Here is a 14393-nt window from a genome sequence, read left to right as displayed (position 1 = left end):
CTTACCCTTCAGTATCACTTTTTGTTTGTTTCAACTATGCATTTTAATACTTATTTTTCCCTGATTAGAAAATAAATATTTACTCATTGGAGGTAATTTAGAAAATACAGGGACTTCTCTGGTAGTCCAGAGGTTTAAGACTCCATGCTTCTAGTCCAAGGGGCATAGGTTCAGTCCTTGTCGGGGAACTAAGATCCCACATGCTTCATGGCAGAGCTAAAAAAAAATAAAACTAAAATACCGAAATCACATTGAAGAAAACATATCCAAGCCTCCTTTTCCCTTAATGCTGGGCTTTAAAATGATGATTTCTGCTCTCAGCAAGTGTTGGGAATGGTCTTGAGTTTCTGTCTGTCACCTCACCCTCTCCACCAGCAGGCCTGGGAGCATCTTGGTGTAGACAAGCAGAGATGACAGATTGTCTTGCATGTCAGCCTTGGCGTTGAGAACGGGTCTGAGGCTACAACCAGGCTCAGTGAGAAGGATGTTGTGATCGCTTAGTCATGTCTGCCACAGGTCCAGGTGGGACAGTGGTGTGGGTGCCACCTGCTCGCCCTCTGTATACCGAGTGATGGGAACTTAAGATGTCAGTGCAGCTGAGATCGGTTTGGTCCCTTAGAAACTCTGTCCCCCAAGTCCTAGAATCATGTTCTGTTTCTTGAAAGGAAACAGCTAAGGGATTGAGTTCTCACTCAACCCTCCTTCCCACTGAAGCACAGCAAGGGGGTTTATGACTCCGAGCCTGAGGCCATTGTGGAAGAAAGCTTTGTATCCTGTTAGACCCTCAGGCAAACCCACGACAGGCTGGGAACCTGGGCCCCCTCGAGGGACAAGGGTTGGGAGAAGTGTGTCCAGGCGCTACCCCTTGGGCCTGGCAGAGCTGCCGGGCCAGGCTCTGGCCATCAGGTGCCCTCTTCTTGCAGTTGCTCGTGGCTTGCTGGGGCCTGTGACATCTGCTGCTAGATCCAAACCGAACTTTGGGTGTCCAGCCCTCAGTGACCTTGTCTGGGGGGAACTTGGGCACCAGGAAGGCCTAACCTGGGCCCTGAGCCTGCTGACCCTCCAGTTTACTTGCCTCTCACTTCTGCTCTTTCTTCCTTCTCTCTTCTAGCCCATGAAACCTCTGAAGGCCACTGCCACCACCTCCCAGCCCGTACTCACCATCCAGCAGATCGAGACCATCTTCTACAAGATCCAGGACATTTACGAGATCCACAAGGAGTTCTATGACAACCTCTGCCCCAAGGTGCAACAGTGGGACAGCCAGGTCACTATGGGCCACCTCTTCCAAAAGCTGGTGAGTCTCCCGTTGATGGAACGTGCTTACCTGGGGCCTCAGTGGAGCCGCTGGTGTTGAGAGAGAACCGATTGGCCCCAGACCTCCTTGGCTTTCTTGAAGGCCTGGGTTGTCGGTAATGCCTAACACGGCTCCTGATGGGCATTACTGACACTGGGTCATTCTGAGTCCTGGAGAAAAGCCTGGGCTTTTGCCTTGTGGGGAACCTGCCTCGTGCCTGGGCTCTCGGCCTCCCCAGGGAAGCCCTAGAGTTCTTCTAGGGCTGCCGGAGACAGGCCATGTACGTGGGTGCCCCTGGCAGGGGGCTTCAGGGCTGGACCGAAGGCTCCCCTGCGGGCCTCAGCTGATGGAGGGGCATGTGCTGGGTGGAGGGGCAGGCATCCCTCACCTGAGACCTCAGACGTTCTCCTCACTTCCATGGTACCTATGAAGTGAAGAGTTGGGGTGGAGGAAGACAGTGTCAGCTAACGATCCTCTGCTGAGGGCCCTGGATGGAAAGCACTAAGAGCCCAGCCCCCTACCATGGCCGGGCAGGGAGAAGGAAGGAGGAGGCAGAAGTATCGTGTGGCTTTGGTGTTGGGAAAGGCTGCCTGAGGTCTTAGCTCCCGGGGCTTCCGTGACACCGTCTGCTCCAGCTCAGTGTCTGTCTCTGGCAATGTCCCCCGAGGACCCCCAGTCAGACCCATGGACCACCCCCAATCTGGCTCTGCCCCCCATAACTTCGCCAGCCCAAGAGGCAGGATGGAGCATAGGAGTTGTGGTCCTGTCCTCTGGGTGTAAGTGGTGGGGGGCAGGGAGCAGGGGTAGGACTTCTCTGCAGGGGTCGGACCCGTTGAATGGATAGGCCTCTGCTTTTCTTACCCAGAGAAGACTCTTGCTTGGATGCTCCGGGGCCACAAGCTCAGCATGCTCAAAACTGAACTCATTGGCTCTGAGGTTCTTTGCTGTCTTCCCTGCCTCTGTCTCAGTGGGTGTGGCCACATCCCATGATGGATATCCGTGACTCCTTAGGACTCATCCTTGGCACCTCCCTTCCCTGCATCCCTTAGAGTCCACTTCTTTAAAGCTCACAGCCACCTGCTTCTCTCCACCTGCTAGTGCCCTCATCTGGACCACTGCTGTGGGCTCAGGAATGCATTCTACCCCAGGCCTGCCTCTACCTAGCAACAGGAGAATGTTTTCTAAACTCCTGCCTGGACCTCACTTCCTCCCTGCTCACATCCCTTCAGGGGGCTCCCCCTTAGCCATTGAATAAAGACCAGCCTCCGCTGTCTGGTTTATGAGACCCTTTGCTGCTGGCCTCGATCCACCCTGGCCTCTGGCTATTGCCTTCCCCACCCTGGCCTCTCAGTTCACACTGCAGATACACTTGACCTCTCTGTATTTGCGGCTCTAGCCTCAAATGTCCTTCTCTGTCTTGTCTGGCATCTCTGGTCAGTTTCCAATTTAAAAGTGACCTCTGTGGAGAACGCTTCTGCAGCCCCTTGAATGCAGCTGCTGTGCTTACACCCTCCATGAACACGAAACTGCCTGACTCCCCAGAATATGCTCCAGGAGGACAGACTGTGTTTTCTTCAGTTTGGACTCTCAGAACCAGTCTAGAACTCAATATGTGAATGAGTGAGTGAGTGAGTGAATGAATGAGTCAACAAATGAGCCAATGAATGAATGGGCGAATGGAGTACACCTTGTTCTTGGCCCCTGGGGCCAGGTAGAAGTTGGAAGGGCATTGAGGAGACATCACAGGACCTGAGGTCCATGTCCTGAGGGACACACAGAGATAAACACAGTTTCTAGATCCAGGTCACAGCTGAGTTGGAATCCAGGCTCTGCCACAGGTTAGATGTAAACATGTGACATTGGGCAATGTACCCAGTTTCTCCTGACTCAGCTTCCTCGTCTGTAAAAATGAGGATAATAATAGTGTTTACCTTGTTGGATTGTGAGGACTGAGTGAGTTAATACCTAAAAAGTTCTTGAAACAGGACCTGGAGTATAGTAAGTTAGGAAATACTTAATACTTAGTCATTATCATTACCATTATTACTATTATTACTGCTGTTATTACTATTGTTAGGAAGAGGCCCCCGCAAAAGGCATTCTTGCCAGGGAACCCCACACTTCCGGTTCTGGCAGCCCCAGAGTACTAGCCCCTGTTCAGGGATGATGAACACCCAGTCATCACCGCCCACCTGGTCCAGGAGCCTGTGCTGACTGGCTTGAGGGGGAGTCTCTTGTAGCCCTCAGGAGGGCAGAAGAGAGGAGGGTGGGGGTGTGGGAGGAGTGAGTAGCCGGGGGCATAGTGGAATGCCTGCCCAATTTGTCTTTGTCATTTGGACCCTGCTGTCACCAGGGTTCCCCCTTCTGGTTTGAGCTCCACTGGCTTGGCCATGTATTTGCTACCCCAGCCCCCACCCCCCACTTCTCTTCCCCTGCCTCATGAACTGACGCCTGAAGCCCCTGAGCCTACGGGCTTGGGAGAAGGCTGGGGCAGCCCAGGCATCTGGAGGCAATTTCTTTCCAGCTGGCCTCTGGGTATTTGATTATCCATTACTGAGAGAGGGGAATTAGCATCTCTGTTATTTGTTTTATGAGATCACCCCCGTGCCAAGCTGCTGTTTCCAAAGCAACCTCCACTTCCCAGGGAATGGCCCAGGCAGGCCAGGCATCGGGCCCCGCAGACTCGGGTGCTCCATGCAGATGGCGGTGCCTGGATGGCCGGTGACCCCTGCGCACAGGCCTTCTGCCCAGGGGGCTCCTGCTTGCAGCCTGTTTCCGACTACACCCTTGGCAGTGGGTTAGGAAGGTAGCATTCCACCCTGAACACCCAGTCTTTATCCCTCTCATGGAAAGGTGGACAAGGAAGATGTGTACCTGGAAGGATATCAGTAATCCTGGTTTAGGAAGCAACTGTCTAGCACAACCCCTGTAGCCTAGGATACCAGGGGCCAGGACACTCCCTGGAAGAGGAAACGGACTCCATCCCTTCCCACCCCTGCCCATTTCTGAAGTCTGGCCCATCTGGGGCTGAGACCTGCATGGCTCTGGCCCTGGCTTCTTAAGCATCTTGGGTCTCACTTTTTCCTCTGGCTTTCCTGGGCCCCACCTGCCAGCTTCCTTGAGCTGTCTCTGCCCTGGAGGGCTCCAGGTTCCCTAGCCCACCTCTTTGGGTCCTTGAGGAGTGCAGGTATTGTGCAGAAAGCAGAGTCTGTCTGGGCAGGCCTCAGGGGCAGCAGACTTCCTCCCCTACCCACCCTTCTCCCCGCACCTTGGTGGGTAGAAGGCCCCAGCAGCTGAATTTCCTTGCTACTTCATTGAAAAACAACTTAACCAGAAAATCTAGAGAATAATGTAGCAAACAACAATACACTCACCTCCCAGAATTAACAGACACTAAGCTCTGAAGAATTCAGAGCTTGTAGTAGTAGTGTTAGTCACTAAGCTCTGAAGAATTCAGAGCTTGTAGTAGTGGTGTTAGTCACTCGGTCGTGTCCCACTCTTTGCGACCATGGACTGTAGCTCACCAGGCTCCTCTGTCCATGGAATTCTCCAGGCAAGAATACTGGAGTGGGTTGCCATTCCCTCCTCTAGGGGATCTTCCTGACCCAGGGATCGAACACGGGTCTCCTGCATTGCAGGCAGATTCTTTACGGTTTGAGCTATAGCAACTCTCTGAAGATACAGGGAAAGACTTTTTAATCAAGAAGCTAAAGAATTACAAATGAGGATGAAGTTAGTCTCTCTGCCACCCTTTCCTCTTGCCCTTCCTCTCAATCTAGAAGCAGCTACTGGCATGAATTTGGTGTGTAGTCTTTTAGGCTGCAGTTTGTGGGTTTTGCTACATATCTGTATCTTCTTAAAGCATTGCATTTACTTTTAAAGTGTAGAAAAAAATATGTATATATGTATCATATTTTGCCATTCGATCAGCATTCATTTTGAAACTTGTCATCGTTGCTACACAGAGATCTAGTTCATTCATTTTAACTGCACAGTGTGTATGGGTTCCTTTCTTTGTGAGCATTGGTTTGCAGTCTTTTCACAAAAGAAAAAATGAAGTGGGTAAAATACCCATGTTTACATTTCCTTGGACACACACACATGCAAGTTTCTCTAGAGCAGTGCTTTCTAGTAAAAATAATAGTGTGAGCCACATATATAATTTTTCTAGCAGCAGCCACACTCAGTAGAAATAAACAGGTGAAATTAATGTGAAGAATATATTCTATTTAGCTTAATAGAGTCAAAATATTACCATTTCAACATGCAGTCAAGATTAAGGAATTAGATAATTTACGTTCTCTTTTGCATACGAAGCCTGTGAAACCCAGTGTGTGTTTTACACTCACAGCCCACCTCCGTTTGGACTAGCCACATTTTAGGTGCTCATGTGTAGGGCTTCCCTGGTGGCTCGGATGGTAAAGAATCTTCCTGCAATGCAGGAGACCCAGGTTCAATCCCTGCGTCGGGAAGATCCTCTGGAGAAGGGAATGGCTACCCACTCCAGTATTCTCGCCTGGGAAATTCCATGGACAGAGGAGCCTGGCGGGCTACAAGTCCATGGGGTTGCAAAGTCAGACACGACTGACTAACGTGTAGCAAGTGGCTCCCGTATTGGACAGCGTAGCCCTGGGGTCTGTATGTAGAGAGGATATGCTCAATAGGCTGAACTGAACATATTTTCAACCTTATTGGTTATTGACAAATTATTTTCCCAATAATTATACCAATTTACACCCACCCACAGGCAGTCTTTAAAAGTTCCTGTTTTCCTACATTGTTTCTGACTCTTAATATCATTAGACTTTAACATTTTGACCAGATTGATGGGTATGAAATAGTATCTCGTTGTGGTTCAATTTGAATTTCCGCCCTTTGCTCCTGTAAGAGGAAACACACATGCACAGCACAGAGAAGGCTTTCCATAAATACACCTGCAGAATTGAATTAATGAAACTCGGTTTCCCCTTTTGCAGTAAGGGCTGATGGCATCTGTTCTGCCTCCCCGAGAAGGCGAGGCTCTGTGTGGTCCTAAGCCGGGGAAAGCTTTGTGTTAGGTGCAGACTGACATGCAGATGTGTAGAGGAGAAGGACCTCTGGTTCCTTGAAGGCTGAGGAGGTGGGGACAGGGACCTGGAGGCCAAGGGAAGTGGGGACTGTGCCTTTAAATGCAGTTCCCCAGTCTCAGCATGGGGAGTGGAGCCTTGAGCGGGCCACACGTGCCCACCCCCCTTCCCAGTGCTTCAGCTAATTCCAGGATGTGAAAGACGTGTGAGGCATTAAGGGGCTTCAAACTGTGCAAGACTTTGATGATGCTAAATAAAGCCAAATGCTGCTATGAGCTGAGTTTTAGCAAGCCAACAAAGGCCCTGCCCTGCTCCCCACAACCCCACAAACCCCCTTGTTAACCTTATTGGCTGAGCCAGTTTCCATGGAAACTGTGGAGTTCAAAGGGATGCCGTAGTATGTTCATTCCTGCCTTTTCTCTCTGCTCGCAGCTAGCCATTTGGACTGAGTTAGAGGTTCTGAGCGCTAAGGGAGCTCCAGGTGCTCTGGTTATGCTTTCATCCATTCATTAATCCTTTCTCCCCATCCCACTCCTGCCCTCCTCTCTCTCCGCCCTGCAGGCCAGCCAGCTTGGTGTGTACAAAGCATTTGTGGATAACTATAAAGTCGCTCTGGAGACAGCTGAGAAGTGCAGCCAGTCCAACAACCAGTTCCAGAAGATCTCCGAGGTGGGCAGCTCCCTGCACTGCCACCCCTACTCAGGGTTTTGAGGGGCTGGTCAGAGCCTTCCAGACTTAGAGCCTCTCCTCTTCTGCTTGCCCGTGAGAAAAATAGTTCTCCTGATGGGTAACAGCCTGACATTTGCTTTTTTGCCCTTGACATTTTCCTTCTTAATATAAGAATATCAATTTCTATATGATTCTGTTATTTTTCTGTTATTTTGATTTAGGTTATTCTGTGTTAGAACAGGGGAAGCAAAAAGAAAAAAGGCAGCATTCTCCCACACTGGGGTAACCTTAAGCAAATCAGTTCCCTTCTTTTGGGCTTACTTCCTCTGCTGTAGAATGAGCTGTCTGGATTGGTCCAGCTTACCCCAAGTCTGCTTGACAAGAACCACCTGCCCACTGTTTGAAATGCAGATCTTCAGGCACCTTCCCTGGAGCTTCAATTCAGAAGGTTTGGGGCGGGGCCCAGGAGTCTATTTTGTTTTTAAACAAGCTTGCCCAGGTGATTTTTATAATCAGAGTGGCTTGAAGGAGTCTGGACTAGGTGATCCTTTAAGATCCTTGAAATCTCACAGAGAGAGGACAAGGGCCCTTTATCTGGAGAAGAAGCTCTAGACCCTCTGGCTAGGAATATGCCTGTCCTTCCTGGGGAGCATCCAGTCCCAACTCCATCCTCCTCTACAAGGCAAAGATGTGGCATCATCTGCCGTCAACACTTGTGTCCAGGAAGTGTCCTAGAATTCTTCAGGAGCACAGCCCAGCTCACCCCTTGAGCCAAAAAGATCTCAGGGATATGCCTTAAGGCACTGGCTTTACAATCAAAGTTCCCAGCTCCAAGCTCAGGGTAAGAGAATGTCTGGTTCCAAGGAGAGGGAGCTCTTTCTGCAGTTTTGGAAGTCCTTCTTTATAGGTCTTTCTTGATCCTTTGCTTTCTCAGCTCCAGTGCTAGAAAAGTTGGTGAGATGCAGGATAATTTTCGGGAAGCTACAGGGTTATACCCAAGTTTGGAATCAGCCGAGAGGGAACACATGTGTTGGGCAGATGGAGATGAAAGTGTGAGCTTGATTACCCATCAAAGCTGGATTGAAATAACATGGATGTGGATCTGTAGCCACACTGGGTTTGCTAACACTTCCCTTCCACGTTCAAACACATTTCATGGGGGCAGACAGAGGAGAGCTGAGCTCTGTTTTGTTTCCAAACCCAGGGGTCAGGTGAGTCACCTTCTGCCTGGAAGGATGGCATGGAGTGAGGGGTAGGAAGGTCCCAGTACATGGAACAGTGAGGCTGGAGAAAGGGTGGTCCCTATCTGTGTTCGAGTGGCCCTGCCAAGGCTGCCTGGGTGCCCGGGTCATGTACTGTCCAGAGAGTGGGAGAGGGTCTCCTCTTAGCCTGGGCTGGCTGCCTGTTGTCTGTTCCCCCTGTTTCAGCAGCAGCAGAAACCCCTGTGCTCATCGCCAAGCTCCCCTCCAAGCCAGCCCTACAAGGGCAGAGCGAGGCCCATGGCCGGCTGCCAGTGGCTTCTCACCCTGACTCATGCGCGGTCGCAGTCGCTCCCTACTAGTGCTGCCGCTTCATTACTGCAATTAGGCCCTTCTCTGCCGCGGAGTGATTTTGTACTTCTAGGCTGCGCTGGAAGCGCGCATGGAGAAAAATTCCCTAAAGCTGGGAATCTAGACACCAGCCAGAGACACAGCCTTGAGAAGCTGAGGAACCTCACTTTTCCCCACCCCCATGCCCCAGGCTCATCCCTGGGGGTTTTCTCTGTCTAGAAACAGCTTGAGGCAGGAGTAGCAAGTGTAGAGTGCCCGTGGCCTGGGCATTTCCTGCCAGGGAGAGCAGACAGCATCACCTGGTACCTGACCTTGGCCTCACCTCACCCCCGCCTTCCTGCTGACAGTCCCCTGGGAGCCCCCACTCCATGTACTCAGTCTTCCAAGGTGGGGATTGCGTTACGACTCCAGTTACAGGCCACACTGGTCTACTGGCAAAGGGCCGGAGCTGGAACCTCTGTCCTGAAGGCAGATGAAAGAGGTTAGGATCAGATAAGCCATCCCTGGGGCCTGTTGCCAGCACCCCTGTCCCTTTGTGTGGCATCCAGGGGGGGTGTTGCTGTTTCCTTCCTGGCAGTTTGTGGGCTTGGATGTCCAGCCCAGGCACAGTAGGTGGGGAGTGCAGCTGGGGCTGGTGGCTGGGTGAGTCCCTCTCGGTATGGGTGAAGTAGAGGTCGGACTGCCCTGCACCTCTCGGCCCCAGGCGCACCACGTCCCTGCTGCCCCCATAAAGGCGTGTGGGACCCCTGTCTCCTCCTCTCCAGGGCTGCTCATGCCCAAAGACCAGCTGGTATGCTGGTGCTTGTCCACTAAAACCCTGTGTGCCCTGAGCTGCTGTGCAGCAGTGGCTGCTGCTGGGGGTGGGGAAAGGGTGGTCCCATTCTTGCTCATCCTCTGAAGGCCCTCCTAGTCGCTGAGGAGGGGCTTTAGGGGACAGGCCTGAGGAGCACTGACTGTGATCACAGTCCTCTCTGGTCCCCAGAGCCCCTCCTTCTTGCCTGCATCAGCCACTGGACCCTAGGAGGCTCCAGGAGTTGACGGGTGTGGCCAGGGGCTCTGGAGTCAGAGAGGCAGAACAGAGCCCACCCATGTCTGTTAGTCTTTGTCTCTTTGCTCTTGTTTGCACCCCTGGGTCTCAGAGCCCTGTTTCCTGCTGTGTTCACCATGGGGAATGGGGAGGCCCGGGGTGGGGCTGGGCCTGGTAGAGTGATTCCTCTCCTCTGTTTGGCAGGAACTCAAGGTGAAAGGTCCCAAGGACTCCAGGGACAGCCACACATCAGTCACTATGGAAGGTACTATGGGGAAAGGGTTGGATTAACAGTCACCTTCCTTTGTCTGGCTTTGTGCCTTGCTTGTAGGTATGTGCACACGTACTCACACGCGCGCGTGTGTGTGAGTGTGTGTGTGAGCGCGTGCACGCGAGGAGGAATCCAGCCTCTGTCCCCAGGCAGCTGGCCAGCTACAAACGTGCTCCTCCTTAGGATGCCAGCAGGCGCCTCGCTCCCCTCCTCCTCCCTGCTCCACGCGCACCGCCCTCCCTCCCCTCCCCCTGGCTAGAGGCGCACTCAGAAGCGGCTGCTTGGTTCTGGAGGCTGTGCAGCCGCAGCCGCGAAGGTGGCTGAGTGGCCGGGCCGCTGAGGGGAGCCGGGGAGCCCGGAGCGATGGCCGCACGCTCCCGCCACGGGGACGCAGGCTGCCATGGAAATACTTCTCATCATTCGCTTCTGCTGTAACTGCACCTATGGTAACCCAGGCCTCCTCTCGCGGGAGGTGGGGGTGTCCTCCCACCTCTGGGGGCCGGATGGAGTGGGTGGATGGAAGGGGTGGAAATGTGGCCGGCAAGGGGGGGTGGGGGGCAGCAGGGTAGGGAGGGGGAACAAGTGGCTGGACTTGTGTTAAGCCGCGGGCGGCCAGCTTCCAACCTGGAGTTGAAGTCTGGGGGCCCCTCCAGGCAGAGGGGGCTTGGAAATGGGAGGACCGGGCTGAAGGGGCCAGGCTCCTCCGAGGATCTGTGGGGGGAATTCGAGGCTCAGCTCCAGAAGCTGGGAGCAACTTCCTGGAGAGGCTGTCAAGGAGAAAAAGTGACAAGGCTGCACCTGCAGGGGTGGCCACCCCGGGGCTGGAGAGGGGTCAGCAGGGGCCGATCGGAGAGGGCCAGATGGTCCAGATGGCAGTGCCTTGGGCTCGGAGGGTGCCAGCTCCTGCTGGAGGGAGAAGTTGGGAGTCTCTTTGTTTCGGGCGAGAGGAGAGGATGGTGAGTGACCAGGGTATTGTGTGCTTGGAGCGCACACACTGCCTTGGCTCTCTGCTCTGTGCACAGGCGACTGGAGAACGTGAATATGGTTGGGAGCAGGAAGGAATTGGGTAGCCCCCAGGGGGTTCGTTCTAACCACTGGAGACCCTTGAGCTGAGGTCTTGTTGCTTAGTGCAGAAGGTCCGCGGTGAGTGCTGGTGGGAGAGGGGGGCGTGGCAGGTTCTGCTTTGTGAAGGTCACACCCCCACTGTATGATGGGTGGGGGGCCAGGGGGCAGACGGAGCATCCTCTGCAGCTCCCTCAGGGACAGGGGTCCCGAGACAGGTGTGTGCTGCCACCCAGGTTCTCGGCTCAGAGGAGACTGGCACCAGCCTAGGCAAAGAGGTAGGTGTCCGGAAGCCGGCAGGCCCCGCCTTCCAAGGCAAGAGGTACCTTCGGGATGACCCAGGCTGCCTTTGGCAGGGGCATAAGGGTCAAGTGATGCCCCCGGCCTGCTGCTCTGGGCCCCTAGGGCAGGCGGCTGGTTTCAGGACCGTCTTCCCTCCCACCAGGCAGGCGTTTTGTCTCAGCTTCTCTCAGTCACTTTGCTTTCATGTCTCCGTGGTAACCTGGAGCTCCTTGTTGAAGGCTGAACAGAGGCGGGCGGCAGCTTGCTGGAGGAGCGATGCTGAGGTTTTCCGGGCTCTTCCCTGCGACCTCTGTGCACAATCAGCTGTCCCCTCCCCTTCTTAGATGTCCTGTATAGAAGACTGCTCATGATGGAGAGAGACCCTGAGGTCGTCCCTCTCTGGCTGTCCCAGCTGGACAGCACGGGGAGCACTAGTTAGCGGGCAGAGGCTGCCCTGGGCCCCACCCCTCGGCTCAGATCCTGACAGTCTGGACTTGAAGCTGGCCTGGTTGAAGATCGGAGGGGAAATGCCCTTCTCGATCTGGCCAGGGAGTTGGTCAAGTCTCCACTCTGCTTCTCTAAAGAGGAAACAGTCGGCCCTTTGCTTCCTCTTTCTTCCCCAAAAAGGAAGCTTAGTTTTAGTGAAACAGGCTCAGGACCTGAAGTTCAGGGTTTCTTCCACCCCTGAGATGAAGTCAGCTTCAAAGTGTGAGGGGTTAGGTGCGAAGGGGCCCTTACTGACCACACTGTTTGAACCTTCTCAGCCCCTCCAAAGGGTGCTGGTCTGACGTCTGAGGGAGGCTGAGTGACTTAGGGCTCACTCTGGGCTTGCCTCATAGCTCAGTCAGTAAAGAATCTGCCTGCAATGCAGGAGACCTGGGTTTGATTCCTGGGTCAGGAAGATCCCCTGGAGGAGGAAATGGCAACCCACTCTCCGGTATTCATGCCTGAGAAATCCCATGGACAGAGGAGCCTGGTGGACTACAATCCATGGGGTCATAAGAGTCGGACAGGACCTAGCAACTAAACCACCACCACTGTGGTTGTCTGCCTTAGTGGTTAGGTACCGAATGTCCACTCTCCAGGGCTCCATGCCAAACATGGTTGGGGGGGTGGGAGGCAAAGGGAGTCTGACTCAGGCCCCTAAGGAGGGGGCTCACCTTGGCAACAAGAGAGGCCAGCTCATCCACTCCTTGATGAATCTTTCCCAGAACCCTCTCAAGGACCACTGGGCTTCTGCTGGTGCTGCCCTCCCCCATGGAGGGGGACGGCTCAAAATTAGGGAGCAGTGGTAGACCTACATTCAAAACCCAGCTGCCTCTTACAGCTTTGTGATTGTGAGCAAGTTACATAAAACTTCTTTGTACTTTGGAGAATTTTCTGCATATGTAAAATAGGACTAGTGATCATTGCTTTCCTTTTTTTTAAAAAAAAAAAGTGTATTTATTCCTTTATTTGTTTATTTGGCTGTGCCCGGTCTTAATTGTGGCACATAGGATCTTTCGTTGCGGTATGTGGGGTCTAGTTCCCTGACCAGGGGTTGAACCCGGGGCCCCATGTATTGGGAGCGTGGAGTCTTAGCCACTGGACCACCAGGACAGTCCCTTCCTTTTTTAATTAAAAGGAAATAGCACATGTAAAACAGTGCCATTGGACACGGAGTAAAGTACTCAGCAAGCTAGAGAGAGGCCCACCTTGCACAGGTCATGGTTTGTCTTTTAGGCTGTGTGAATGTTGGTTGTGAAAGTCCTGATTGGGGAAGGCTTTTAGGAGGAGGGGGAAAGACGGGCATTGCAACTTGGTCAATGGTGTGTGCCCCAGAAATGGGAACCACATGTTGAGGAGCAGGGAGAGGGGGAGGAGCAGAGGCAGGGAGCAGGTGTGTATGGGGCGGGGGGTGAGCTGTGCACTCTGCATTCTCAGGGGAAGCAGGTGTGGGGCACGCCCATCACGGCCGCCCTGGTTCCCTCCATATCTGACCGCGGCCCTGGGGCCTTGTCCTTGCTCTTGGCCTCTCCCCACCTTCCTCCCAGCTGCCCCTCCCCAATCTGGGGCTGATACATTAGGACTCATTCCATGGCCACAATCAAGTGGACTCTTGAGGTGACTCGAGGCATATTAATAACCCCTCTGAAACCCAACCTGCCATTTGTGCAGACCTCTGAGCTTAGTCAGAAACCTCTTCCTCCTGGGACCCAGCAGAGGGATGGAGGGGGCTGACACTGCAGTATCAACTTTCTCTGGGCAGGAACTCGAGGCCCACCCTGGCTGGTGTCTGCTGAACTTGGATTTTCTCTGGGTCTCGGGTTCTCAGAGAGTGATTTCCCCCTGCCCTGCAGATGGGCTGAGCCACAGGTGGGTACCCTAGACCAGGGGTCCCCAGCCTCCAGGATCTCATGCCTGATGATCTGAGGTGGAGCTGATGTAATAATAATAATAAATCAGAGTACATAATAAATGCAATTCACTTGAATCACCTTGAAACCATGCCCTTCTTCCCGTCTTCCAGCAAACCAGTCCCTGGCGCCAAAAAGGTTGGGGACCGCTGCCCTAGACAGCCTCAGAACTTGCCCCTCCTGGGCTGGTGACCGATCTGTATCCTCATTGGCCCAGGATAGGCCAACCTGATCTTGTCCATTCTAGCACCCATTGCCCTTGGACAGGGAGGGGTTCTAGAAGTTGCTAGATTAAGAAAGGGCTGCAAATAAATCATGGGAGGTGTGTTTGCCTGAAGTAGTGGTTTTCAACCCTTATGACATCTCAGAATCCACAAAGGAGCTTTGTAAAAATGCTGATGCCTGGGTTCTGCCCAGCAGAGCCTGCTGTTTAGCTGATGGGAGAGGGAAAAAGAGGCATCTGAATCTTTTGAGAGTTCCCCACTGATTCTAACGGGCAGCCAAGCAAAGCCAGCAGATGAGGCTCAGGGCACACCGCTGAGACTGCATCTTCTCCGTAGCCAGCAGTTGTTTCCAAGTGACCATTTAGCAATGCGCAGGGTATTAATATCCAGGGCCTTGGGGAACTCTTTGGTTTGGGGGCTGGCTGGAACATGAGTGTCAGCCCTGGTACCTGTCACAGCCTGATCCCATGGGATACCCACTCTGGACCTCCTCCCCAGACCAGCATCCTGCCTCTTACTGCTCCTTCAGCAGGGGGGCAGAGGTCATGA

At 53.3% G+C, this 14393-nt stretch overlaps 1 protein-coding gene across 28 annotated transcripts in view; it reads left to right on the top strand.

The window, feature by feature from the left end:
* The window catches only part of ABR (ABR activator of RhoGEF and GTPase), a 185938-nt gene that overhangs the window by 120406 nt on the left and 51139 nt on the right, over positions 1 to 14393 (top strand). For 26 of the 28 annotated variants that reach the window (XM_086359864.1, XM_086359863.1, XM_086359883.1 and 23 more), the window contains 3 exons: positions 1112 to 1297; positions 6925 to 7032; positions 9814 to 9874. In XM_086359864.1, the coding sequence (XP_086215990.1) occupies positions 1112 to 1297; positions 6925 to 7032; positions 9814 to 9874 (355 nt within the window). The remainder of the gene's footprint in view (positions 1 to 1111; positions 1298 to 6924; positions 7033 to 9813; positions 9875 to 14393) is intronic. The other 2 variants (XM_086359865.1, XM_086359888.1) reach the window with 1 other exon arrangement.

The sequence above is a fragment of the Bos grunniens genome, chromosome 19 (genome assembly GCF_055505025.1).
Source record: "Bos grunniens cultivar Pamir isolate PY7600 chromosome 19, Bosgru_T2T1.0, whole genome shotgun sequence".
In the NCBI taxonomy this organism is placed as follows: domain Eukaryota; kingdom Metazoa; phylum Chordata; class Mammalia; order Artiodactyla; family Bovidae; genus Bos; species Bos grunniens.
This window is presented reverse-complemented; position numbering and strand designations above follow the sequence as displayed.